Source organism: Atta colombica, unplaced genomic scaffold (assembly GCF_001594045.1).
Source record: "Atta colombica isolate Treedump-2 unplaced genomic scaffold, Acol1.0 scaffold136, whole genome shotgun sequence".
In the NCBI taxonomy this organism is placed as follows: domain Eukaryota; kingdom Metazoa; phylum Arthropoda; class Insecta; order Hymenoptera; family Formicidae; genus Atta; species Atta colombica.
The window spans coordinates 538,732-551,056 of record NW_017259224.1 but is presented as its reverse complement, the minus strand read 5'-3'; the positions used below and the strand labels follow the sequence as shown (position 1 = coordinate 551,056).

At 31.1% G+C, this 12,325-nt stretch overlaps 3 protein-coding genes across 3 annotated transcripts in view; 2 read left to right on the top strand and 1 right to left on the bottom strand.

The window, feature by feature from the left end:
* The window catches only part of LOC108684568 (ras-like protein family member 10B), a 9,598-nt gene extending 2,164 nt beyond the window's left edge, over window positions 1-7,434 (top strand). The window contains exons 3-6 of the mRNA XM_018188956.1: window positions 2,862-3,022; window positions 4,734-4,970; window positions 6,053-6,256; window positions 7,032-7,434. Coding sequence (XP_018044445.1) covers window positions 2,862-3,022; window positions 4,734-4,970; window positions 6,053-6,256; window positions 7,032-7,157 — 728 coding nt within the window. The 3' untranslated portion in view covers window positions 7,158-7,434. The remainder of the gene's footprint in view (window positions 1-2,861; window positions 3,023-4,733; window positions 4,971-6,052; window positions 6,257-7,031) is intronic.
* The window catches only part of LOC108684597 (mediator of RNA polymerase II transcription subunit 25), a 37,034-nt gene that overhangs the window by 11,668 nt on the left and 13,041 nt on the right, over window positions 1-12,325 (bottom strand). The gene's annotated exons all lie outside the window — the stretch shown is intronic.
* Window positions 9,513-12,325, top strand: part of LOC108684567 (probable citrate synthase 2, mitochondrial) — a 3,952-nt gene continuing 1,139 nt past the window's right edge. Inside the window, exons 1-5 of the mRNA XM_018188955.1 lie at window positions 9,513-9,664; window positions 9,778-10,006; window positions 10,895-11,233; window positions 11,651-11,850; window positions 12,125-12,257. Of these exons, the coding sequence (XP_018044444.1) occupies window positions 9,513-9,664; window positions 9,778-10,006; window positions 10,895-11,233; window positions 11,651-11,850; window positions 12,125-12,257 (1,053 nt within the window). The remainder of the gene's footprint in view (window positions 9,665-9,777; window positions 10,007-10,894; window positions 11,234-11,650; window positions 11,851-12,124; window positions 12,258-12,325) is intronic.

The following is a 12,325-nucleotide window of genomic DNA, read 5'->3' as shown; positions in this document are numbered from 1 at the left end:
ATATAATATATTAATTAAAATAAGAATAATTTTGTGACTTCAAAAATAAATGAAATATAAGTAAATTGTCTATATGAATTTTGGTTATTAGTATGTAAATAATATATTTATAAGACGATAAAATATAATACGCAAATAATTGAAGTGTACTTACCAATAAAGTTAACTGTAAATCGTAATACATTCTAATTCAGGGTTGACACAAAAAATGAATTTTAAAATTCCCTTTTTCCAAATGAAAATGGAAAATTTTCCATGACTAATATAAAATAAATTTTAACATTTAGATTCAAGGATTATAGGAAAGCTATATTATTAAAAACACAAAAAAGCTTAGCACGCATAGTAAAATTTTGGATACAAATTCAAGCCAGCAAAAAAAAAATTAGTTTTGAAAAAAAAATGCAGTTATAAAAAAGAGAGATCAAATAAAATTACTGAATAAAATATAAATTTGAATTATTTAAGTTAAAATCATTTAAAGTGCGCAAGTTTTGAACTATAAACGTCAGATATAATATTTAAAAAATTGTAACAATTGAAATAGGAGCAGTTTAAGAACATTGTGAGCAAATTTCGAAATTCCAGACTTTTTTATATTTTCCCCTGACTTTTTCCGGTTTTCCTGGTTTTCTAGGTCTGTAGCAACCCTGTAATTGTTTGCGGATTATATTTTATCACCTTATGAATATGTTATTTATGCAATTGTAAAAGCTTATAAGTAATTACTTATATTTTATGTATTATTTAGTTACATAACTAACTATATATAAAATTTAAAACGTATATGTTTTAAATGCTTGGTAAACCAGGATTATAATTCTCTGCACATACATATATATATATATATATATATGTATGTGCAAAATATATATCTATATGGTCGTTGATCCCTGGTTAGAAGAGACAGTACTCCGGAGTCGCGTCAGTCGATCGGCGAACTTCGACCACGAAGGTCGTCGGAGCGCGGTGATAAGTGCACTTCGAATGTTCGTCGCAAGTGCAATGTTCTAATTACAATTAAATCTGATGGAACGCGCGAAGGACAATGAGTTCCCATCAAGCTCGATCTTACATGCGAATAAACGGCTTTTGGGTAAACGAGATTCGCTTGTCAATACACGTGATGTGTTCTGATAAAAGTTCATCGTACAGAATGCATGTGAGACATTTTTATTTTTATTTAAAAAAAAGCATTATCAAAGCTCGATATCCATTTTATTTAAAAATTTTCTCAATTTTCTTGTTCTATTTATAAAAATATATTTTTTCCTCCCGTTTTAAATATAATTACCTTTTATTAAGCATTTTGCAGTGTAATGCATGTCTTATTATAAGGATGTTTAATCTTCTTAATTGATTCGATTATTTAATCATAAATTAGGAATTGATTTCCATTAGAAAGCGCATTCGTCAACTTTTATTTATACGCCAGTGTGAACTGGCGCATCGGTGTTCAAGAGAGCGGGATAAAATCTCATATAAGCATCCATAATTACATGTCGATTTGTTACGCGATGCAAAAGCAATATTGCGAGTATAGCTTTCAACCAATTTGTACACAAATATAATCACATATAGATGTTTTATTTGAAATTTCATAAATCACAGAGATCACTCTGTACATGCACTTTCGCGTGTAATGCATCCTCGCCTCCAATTAACATTTCACTTATTTTTTAAATTAAAATATAATTAAATTAAATTCTTTCAATCCGCGGATACCGCAAACGTTGTTCCGTTCTTGCATACGTGATCATAAAGCAAATTTATGATTCAAAACATTTACAAAGACAAATAAATTCGCGTGCAGAAGGTGTATTATGACTTATGGATGGCATGGGTGCCACCTAAAAATATTCTCTAAGCTTCATGAATAATATATCTTCATGACTAGAGCAACTTGCTACAAAGTCGGCGAAACAAATGTCAAGAATATCTCGAATTTCTTTACTTGAATGAGCTTTCGCATTTCACGAAGCGATCTTCCAACTTGACTAATGCGTAAAGTTCGTTCTGAAATGGATTCACATTTGAATATCATTAATTAATTCATTTATTCCATCGGTCATTTATTCCACAGCGTTTCCCTTCGCATATATTGTCACATTAAAAATTACATCCGCGAAAAGAACAGAAAGCATAATAATTTTCTGATACTTTTCGTGAATATTAATTGGACTGGAATATTTATAAATGTTAATTGCGTAGTCCTTCTCCCTCCTCCAATTCTTCTTGAGTAACGATAACTCGTTTCGTTTATAATATTTTTTATAGCTTCTGGATTTAATCCACATAAATCGATAAAAAATTCACAGAAAGCATAGTTTTGTTAAAATATCTAAAAATATAGTTAGATATCTAAAAATTTGTTGAATCATTAAGATAATTCAAGCTAAGCGTTCTACGCTCGAATTAGTTACTAAATGTCAAATTTAGTATCTTTCTTTACTCATCATATTTGAGTTTCCTACGTAATTATTTAGATGGTCCAATCAAATTATTTAGATCTATATCTAGTTAAATTTTTCAGCAAAATACTTCAGCAAATTCTTTCTTTTCGTATTCAATATAACGAAGCTCTTTGTATAAAATATAGTTCTTGTACTTTGAATAGTTCGAATAACTTTGGTTAATCATACGGTATTGCATGCCTCCGATGTTTCATCAAAATTGTATCTAATTTACAAAACTTTAGCGTATATATCACGAGAATTTTCGGAACGAGATTCTCATCGCAATATTCCTAGTTCCAGGAACCGAGTATAATTATGAAATAAAATTGCTCCTCATATATGAGCAACAAGTTCTCATCGTATATATTATTTGTGTGTTGCATAATTTTGTCATCTCTTCCGCAGAGCTGGACCTCGATTATTTAGAAAGAAGAGGCGGAAATACAATAACTTACGAGGGCGCTGAAGGAAATTCAAAAGAGGAAGATAGCCCTGCGGACACATTAGATCGTGTTAAGGTTATCTTCCTAGGTGCATCCGGTGTAGGAAAGACGAGTATAATCAGAGTAAGATTTAACCCTTATGCTTTTTCGGTATATCTAGCTTATCTTTTTAAAGATCTTTCCACCGCCTGTAATTTTTTTATTAATAAAAATATATACATTTGTTTGTTAATTTGTTATGTTATTTAATGTCTGGCGGTTTGATTAAAAAAAATTTCTTATATTTGTTCATTTTTATAGAAATTATAGAATAAATAATCAAGTTGAATGGGTACGTCATGTACATCAGTATGTTGTTCCTATAGTGAGGCGTTTAAAGGTTAATAGACATGATTGCATCTCTCAATTAGATGTTACTTTTATGTATTTTACGTGGAACTACTCTTTGCCCTGCGAATCTCTCAATTAATCTTTTGAATATTAAACGTGCAGTTTCGAAATTTTAGAGATCTAATTACCTCAATATAGAGACATTTAATTAACATAATTTAAAATTTGGATATTATAAATATGTTACATCAGTCTTAAATTTAAACGATGTAACCTTTATTAATCTGACAAAAAACGAAGAACTTCCCCGATAACTTTGCAAATATCTTATATGAAAAAGCAGTTCGTATGACGTGCGATGGACGGAAATCTTTGTCAGAATTTTTGTTTCAAAGCAGGAAAGGAAACAAATCGTGGAAACGAGTCACTCGGACGCTCCGTTCATTTCCGATAATAGTTTCCGCTTATCGATGACGACGATTATCGACTCTCCGAGGAAATTAAAAGGCACAACGAATATCCTAAGAAAGCCAAGTCACTTTTGACATTTCTTTTAATAGATGAAATTTAAGTTCAAATACCTGCTTGCGCGGGAGAACTTTCAATCGATCGTACACAAAAGGAAAGATTTCACTAAAGTATCTAGAAAAATTAAAGTATATAAAGTATCTAGATACAGATTTGTTAACTAGATAAATTAATTAAATACAGACACAGAATAATTTTATTGGGTTATCAAAATAATTATGTAGGACGTTCAAGTTGGTTGCTGGAATGTCAAAACTTTTTGCAATATTGCATGTCATGTTTGAAAATCCTACATACTATTATTTTGATGATCCAACAAAATTTTTTGTTTTTAGATCTATATATTTACTATCTAAATCTCTTGGAATAAAAATTGAGCTAGTCTTGAAAAAACAGTGAAAACTTTTTTACTCTTCAACGCAGATTTTTGGCAGATTTTTCTCTTTTTTAAGATTTCATCCTTTTGGAGTGAAATCCACTTCAAAGAAATGAAATTTCATTGCTTTTTTGGAAAGAGATTTCATTCCTTAATTTAGAATGATTTTAATTTTAAAAAAGGAATCTTGCTTCAAAAGAATGAAATCTCATTCCTAAGGAATGAAAATCTGCCACTCTTGTTTAAGAGTGAAAATATTATCACTCTTTTTTCAAGACTGCTTTTCAATCTTTTGGAGATTTCACTTCAAAAGATTTAGAGAGTAACTAAAATTTTAAATACTTCAGCAAAGTTAAATACTTCAGTAAAATTTTAAATACTTCAATAAAACGTTCTTTCTGTGTAATAATAATATCTCTCTGAAAAGAAAAGTTTTACTTTTAAAGATTGAAAATTGAGCCACTCTTTTTCAAGACTGATTCAATTTTTACTCTTTAGAATGATAGAATGAGATTCCACTCCAAAGAATTTAGAAAGTAGGCTCTGAATCCGTAATTATTTTTACGAATATTTATTTACGATATTTATTTACGCTTCCAGCAATTCGTCTGGAGCGAATTCTCCGAGGAGTATAGACCGACCGAGAGGCGGGAGACATTTTATCCGAGCGTAGTGCTGGCCGATCGATTATACGAATTGAAGATCACCGATTTGCCCACCATTCCGTATTTCCCGGTCAGTTCGCACTTGGAATGGACGGACTTTCGTTATTATGGACTGCGGAGTGCAACAGCGTACGTGCTTGTATTTGATCTCAGTAATCAGGACACGTTTCAGGTACGTACAATTGAAATTTAATGTTAAAATCGCGATAAATTGCGAGCAGGCCACTTGCAGGACAGAACTTTAACTTCAGAAAGAACGTCAGGAACACGGTAAACCTAGCTCACGCTTATATCTTTTTTGTTAAGTTTTTCTTGCAAGCCTTTTCTCTTCTCGCGAAAACCGTCACAACTTTCGACTTGAAATCGCATCAAAGTTGCTGGCATAAAAGTTTGATTATGTGGATGTTTGTCTGAATGACGAAAGGTGATCTCTCGAGGACAAAACGTAGCGCAAGTTAAATGATGATAAATCGATTTTGCTAATAAGTCAAAAGTATAAATGAAAAACCGTGATGTTGATAACATTATTAAACAAGAAATGAAATGATACAATAAGTAATTAGCGACTGCAAGAGAAGAATCTTCCTTCGTATTTATTTTGTTTAAAAATATTCTAATTTTTAACATTAAAATTACTAAGATAGCCTATATATACAGCTTCTCAACGTAACAAAGTATAATATTGAATGATTTAAAATAATTTATGAAATTTTTAATTAACCCTTTCATAACTAATTTTTTTTTAATAAAAAGCTATAATTATAAAAGCTACTTTAATTATAAAATTAATAAAAATTTAAGCTCAATGCAAACCGACACAAGATAATACTTAACTTTAATTATTTTTTTATTTTATAAATCATTTTTTATATTTTCGAATATAATAAAAATGCCAATATAAGCCAACACATCTTCTTTATTTATATTTTTAGACAATAGTTTTATGTATTCACAACATGTCCATCGATTTAGTTCGCTTTAGTAAAGCCTTAAAATTTTAATTTGTTTTATATTTTATAATAATATCTATCAGTTTATTACAATATTTTTTTTTTATTAAAGTTTAAACAACAATTTATTGTGAAATGTGTCTTATATCTAATTTTACAGTCGGTGTCTTAAATAATTTAATGTTTTACTTAACCAAAGATAAAATTTTTTTAATGTGCTACTACAAGTGACCCAACGCGTGAAAGGCTAAATGTGAAAGCGCCGGTATATTTTTCTTTAATTTCCGATTGAAATTGTGTTCAGTATATTAGAACGTTGCGCGAGCAAATCTATGAGGCGCGTGACATGAGAGGCGTACCTTTGCTGGTGGTCGGGAACAAGCAGGACGAACTGTCACAGACCGTCGCTTCCGGGACCAGGTACAGGGACATCGTGAACCTCGTCCGAAAACACTGGAGATGTAGTTACGTCGAGTGCAGTGCCAGATTTAACTGTCGCGTAGTGCAGGTGCGCGATATACATTATTTATCAATCTGCCCGCTGCCAATCTGTGTCTCATTCGTATTAAGATTAATTTAACTCCTTTAAAATTTTAATGTGCACTTCAATTACCGTTCATATTTAACATTTAATACCAAAATTACGAGTATTGAAACGAGATTACTGAAATTCTCACCGAGGAAATATCGACGTCGAAAAATTCATCGGGAAGAGCTTATCGTTGAAAATAAACTCGGAATTTCCCGTTTTTTAGAATTTTCGTAAAATTTTTTTTTACATTTTTAGAATTTGTTGCATTTTTAAATTTTAAGGGGAGGACCAAAAGTAGAAACGCGCTTTTGAAATGCAGTTTATTGCAAAAGGTAGCGTTTTATGTTTATACTTTATACGAATTCCAAATTCTAACTTCAGATACAACTTAGTTTTTTAAAAAATTGACAATAAATGAGATCTATCATCTTCCCAAGTAATTAATCAATTCAATAACTTCAAAATTTGTATACTTATTTGTATACTTATAATTAAAAAAAAAACTAAAGGTTGTTAAAATTAAAATTTGGGTTTCTGTTTAACATGTACACGAAGAATTGTTGCAACAAACCACATTTCAAAAGCATGTTTCCTTGAAGACTTCCGGTCTTTTCCTGATTCAGTCCATTTCTTCAAAATTCACAATCAATCTGCATAACTTCAATTGTAGAACAATTATTTGCATTGCCTATTAAAAGAGATTGCGAGTTAGAAAGACTACAGCAACTTTTCGATATCTTTTGATTGACAGGTGTTTCGGGAACTGATGAAGAGCATACAGGCAATAGAAGGTAGGCCGAACTCGCCGTCACCCGCGGCCACGCAACCAATGCGATCCCATCAGCACGATACCAGCGAGAGATGTATTCTTCTTTGACATTAAGACCAAATCGCTTCCCTTACGAGGCAGTCGATCATACAATGCACCGTCATATATCATGTATCGTACTTGCCCTCGAGCAATGAAACTAGAGTAATAACAACTCGAAGAGCATGTCACTCGAGGCACGAGAGTCAAGAGTGGTAGAATACGTCGTACATCGGGGGTGACTCTTCTAAGACTGTACAAGAGTGCTAACGTGCACAATTACGCGAGCGAGTGGACGAGTGAAATAACAAGTTTCGAAATAAGCGACAATAATAATCAAGTTTTACGCCAACGGCGAATTCGCTGCGACATGCGATTTAATCGCCGAATTATATATATCGGAGATTTCGCGCATAATTTAGCGGGTGAAATCCCGTCGATTCAACGGAAAGGTCTCTTCCTGCAGTATTCAAATTTTGTATTCATGTTAATCGCATTTGCATATTTAAACAATTTTCCTTTATGTGTAGGTCGATTACGATACTAATATATAGTAATATTACAATATTATAACGATGATAATTATAATTTCCTAGACAAATCAATTTTAGTAAAGTTACGCAAACGTACATAAAATTACTTTTACATGTGTATACCAATTTTCAATGAGTTATGTAGATCTCTGGACGGAAATGAGATCGTCTATAGAAGTTAACACGCGTTAGAATGCTCAGAGGACTATTAAATAGCATAAAAATTAGAAAAAAAAAACTTCGATAATTAAACGAGACAAGAAGGTAGCGAAATGCAGCGCGGAACTCCTCTCAGCTCAACCCTTTCCCGCGTTCGGCCTAATTATATTCACGCAGTAGGTAGGTATTCGGTGAGAACGAAGCAATAGTACATATACATATACATATATTTTACTATGCTGTTAAGAGAGTTAATTGGTTATCAATCTAACGGTCAGTCGATCGTGAGAAACGTGTAATCGTTATAATATATTATCGACATGTTGTATACATAGATTATACTGGCATATATCGTGTGTTAGCGTTGTTACCGTTTATATGTACTCTACGAAGGATGCTATGTGCACGTAATTTCTACATTAGGTCCTTCTCGAGATAAGATTCATCCCCGTGACTCATCGCGACGCGTTAATACTGTCACGCGCCACACATCAGTGACACCAGCAATAGAGAGAGCGTCTCATCGACATTATTATCTGTTACATTCGAACGCTCGAATGCACATGTTAAAGAGTATCACATATATATATATATATATATATATATATATACAACAAGGGCATAAAAGATACGTAAGATCGCTCAATTTCAATTTGCACAAACGCAAGTTAATCGTTTTGTAACCGGCGCGAGTACGATAGCATGGGAACGACGGGCAGAGTGATACATAATCCCTTATTTTGTATGCACATGCACGACATTCACAATAAAAACGCCAGTGAGACAGTAGCACGTGGCATATCATTTTTTTTCTACACGTTCTCGCTTACTTTATTTTAATTTTTAATTCGTTGAAAGCTGACACGTCCTCGCGAAACTTTATGGGCTTTCTACAATAAGTCGTTTAGTCACTACTTATATCATACTAGAGACAAGTTAGAATTATAAGTCATAAATCTTAGGGAACTTACATTAGAATAAATCATTTTAGACTATTACGTCATAATATGTCAGCCAATCAGAAGAATAATAGTTCTCGGAGAAAATGATTCTATGATTAGTCAATTATAAATCAATCATAAAGTAACTTAAATAAAAAATGTTTAATTGTAAAAAATGAAATTTCATCAGTCATTCTGATTAATGACTCATCGTTGACTAACTGTTTATTACTATAGAAAGGAACATCAAGTCAAGAGAAAGTCAAAATGATTTTATTTTAACATCATGAAAGTCGAAATAATGATTTGTTCGACTGTTTATTGACGTTAAGAATTAAAATTAAGTCATTTTGATTTTTTGTTAATTTTTGTGGATTCCTTTTTGTCGAGCAGAACCTAACTCATCATGACATTAGAATGACGTTAGAAAAATTTCAAAGTAATTACAAAAAGTCACTTTTTAATAAATTACGATATTATACTTTAACATCGTTTTTGGGTTATTTATTTTTATTTTTCAATGATGCTCATAGAAGTCTTCTTAAACAGAAGAAGACTGCTTGAAGTAAACGCATTCAAGTCTCGCTTCTGATTTTTCTTTGAACTGAATGTGTCAAAATGTTTCTAAGATAATTTAATATAAAATATATAATATGAAAAATTCTCCGTTTAATTTGATATAAAACATAAATTCAAATTATTACAAAAGAAGTTATCATTACTTCATCTTACATACTTTCCACGTAGCGTAACAGTTAACTTGGATTTGATTGAATAAATTATTACGGAAGATGTTACGTCTGTCGAAAGGACTTCGGTGTGAAAAAGTCTATCTATTCGCTCTGCGGGAGAGGAGAAGAAGTTGCATCGCGCAATTTTCCGACAGAAAGATCAACTTTGGAACGAGTGAACGACACGTACTGGTTGGAACTAATTTATCAAAGTACGTGAAATCGCGCGAATGACTAATTCGCAAAATTCGCGAATCCTATCAAAACAGTGCCGCTTAATTTACTTGAGATATAAACAGTCTTCCGAAAAATACAATAAATATAGAATCTGTCATCCGAAGGTGAGCAAAACGAGAGGAGAACCCAGTATGAGCACAAATCTAAAGGAAGCCCTTTGCGAGAAGATTCCCGTGCATCACGATCTTCTGAGAAACTTTCGACTTTACTTCGGTCCAAGTGTCGTCAGTCAAATCACGGTCGAAAACTTGTACACAGGATTAAACGATGTAAAAACTATCGTCAAGGAAACCTCGGAACTTGATCCTAAACATGGTGTAATAATCATAAAATGTTTAATCATTAAGAGACAAGATATTTTTAAATTATTAAAGGAATAATTATAGATACATTAATGAAATAAATGATGATATATTAAAAAATATAGATATTAAAGATAATATATACTTTATTTTTCAAATGTGTGCATATGTAAAAGATGATATAGTTTTATAAATTTGTTAAACTTTTCGCTCAAAGTTAGATATTATGAATACAATAAATATTCTTAATTTTTTAATTTAATTATCTCAAATATGATTGTATGCTGAAACATTCAAATATTAACTACAACACGATGTGAGACACTAATAATATAAGGAACTAAAACATTATTAAAATATTATCTCATATTCTGGCTGAGATAATATTTTTCACAATAAGTTCTTTATCGAAATAATTTAGGGAGGATTATTTTATATATAGGAATGTTTCAGTTTCTTTTATTATTAGTGTCTCACATCGATTGTGGTTAATGTCCGAATGTTTCAGCGTACAATCATATTTGAGATAAATTAAATTTAAAAATTAAGAATATATATTGTATATGTTCATAACTTTGATCGAAAAGTTAAGTTTAACAAATTTATAAAACTATATCATCTTTTACATACGCACACATTTGAAAGATAAAGTATATATTATCTTTAATATCTATATTTTTTAATACAATTCTTATTTATTAAACTTTTCATTTTTATAAAACTTTAAATTTCATAAAAATATATCAAATATTAAATTGTTAAAATTTCAAACAATGTTTGTGACTCATAGGTTACACAATTTTCTTCTTTGAGAGAGAGAGAGAGAGAGAGAGAGAGAGAGAGAGAGAGAAAGAGAGAGAGAAAGAGAGAGAGACTTTAACGTTAAAAATAAAACTTCTCTAGATCGTATACCGTGGATTAACTATACCGGAAGTGATCGCTCTACTGCCTCGCGAAGGAAACTCGCCAAGCGCAGAGGCTGTATTTTGGTTGCTCCTAACTGGTGACGTTCCTACACAGCAGCAAACTGCTTCATTGATCGCCGACTGGACGTTACGACGTAAAAAATGTACAGAATGGTGGTCGGGACCACGCGGCGAAACAATAGCTTCCGTTCTACGTTCAATGCCCGAAACAATTACACCCTTGCATAGATTGTCGATCGCGCTCACAATTTTCAACATCAGCAAACAGACGAGAGAAGCTAAAAAGCACGGTGCCATGCCTTATACTTATTGGGAGGTAATTGAAGATATGTTGTGACACATTATAAAAATTTACTGAATAAATAAAAAAAAAACCTTCGAAGAATTACTTACAAAATTAATATTGAAGATAATAATAATCGAAATGTTTTCTTTCTAATAAAACACATAATAAAAATAAAAACGTAATTATGTCTCATTTAAAAAATATGAATAAAATTATAGATATAAATAGCAAAAAATATTGATTCAAAATATTAAATTTTCATTTCTAAAAGTACAGTACATGTGATTTCACTTATGAATTTGTATAATTGAGCTAATTATAGCAGAGAAAGAATGATATGGTTTTCTATATATAAAAACGCATTTCTATTGTAAAAAATTTTCATCAATTGATTATATTGATATTATACATTAATTAACGAAAAATAACATTTACTTTTATTTTAAGTATATCTACGAAGATGGTATGGAATTTCTCGCGACCTTACCAGCAATACTCGGTTTGATTGCCAAAGGCCAAACGTTGACAAATGTGAGCGGTGATGGCGATTGGGTGCAATTTTTGTTAGATTGCTTAAGAAACGAGAGCTTAGACAGCCGAAAATCATCGATTGCGGATTTTCTCAGATTATACATCACTTTAAATGCGTAAATTTTTCAATTTCTCTTGTAATATAAAAATTTTCATTTTTGTTAAAAATAAATTCGAATGTTAAATATATGTTTAAAAAACAATGAAGCTATAATTATAAAAAGTATTAAGTTATATCTATTTAATAAACTAAATAATACAAAATCATTATAAAAAATAGAAAAATTCATTTCGTGTAAATAGTAACAATAACTGTGAAATTATATCTTTCAATTGAATTAAGTGTAAAAGGAAAAATACAAGAGAATTGAATATCTATTTTAATCCTAGTGACGATGATGGCGGAGCTCCGATTGCTCACGTTACGCAAATTTTGGGTTCAACTGATCTCCATATAAATGAGGTATTAGCGAGCACCGTTTTAGCGCACATTGAAGAGCCTAAAAGTGGAACAATGTTGGAGGTAAAACATTAGATTATGAAAAAATTACACATATATCTAATATATATCTAATATATCTAATATAATCA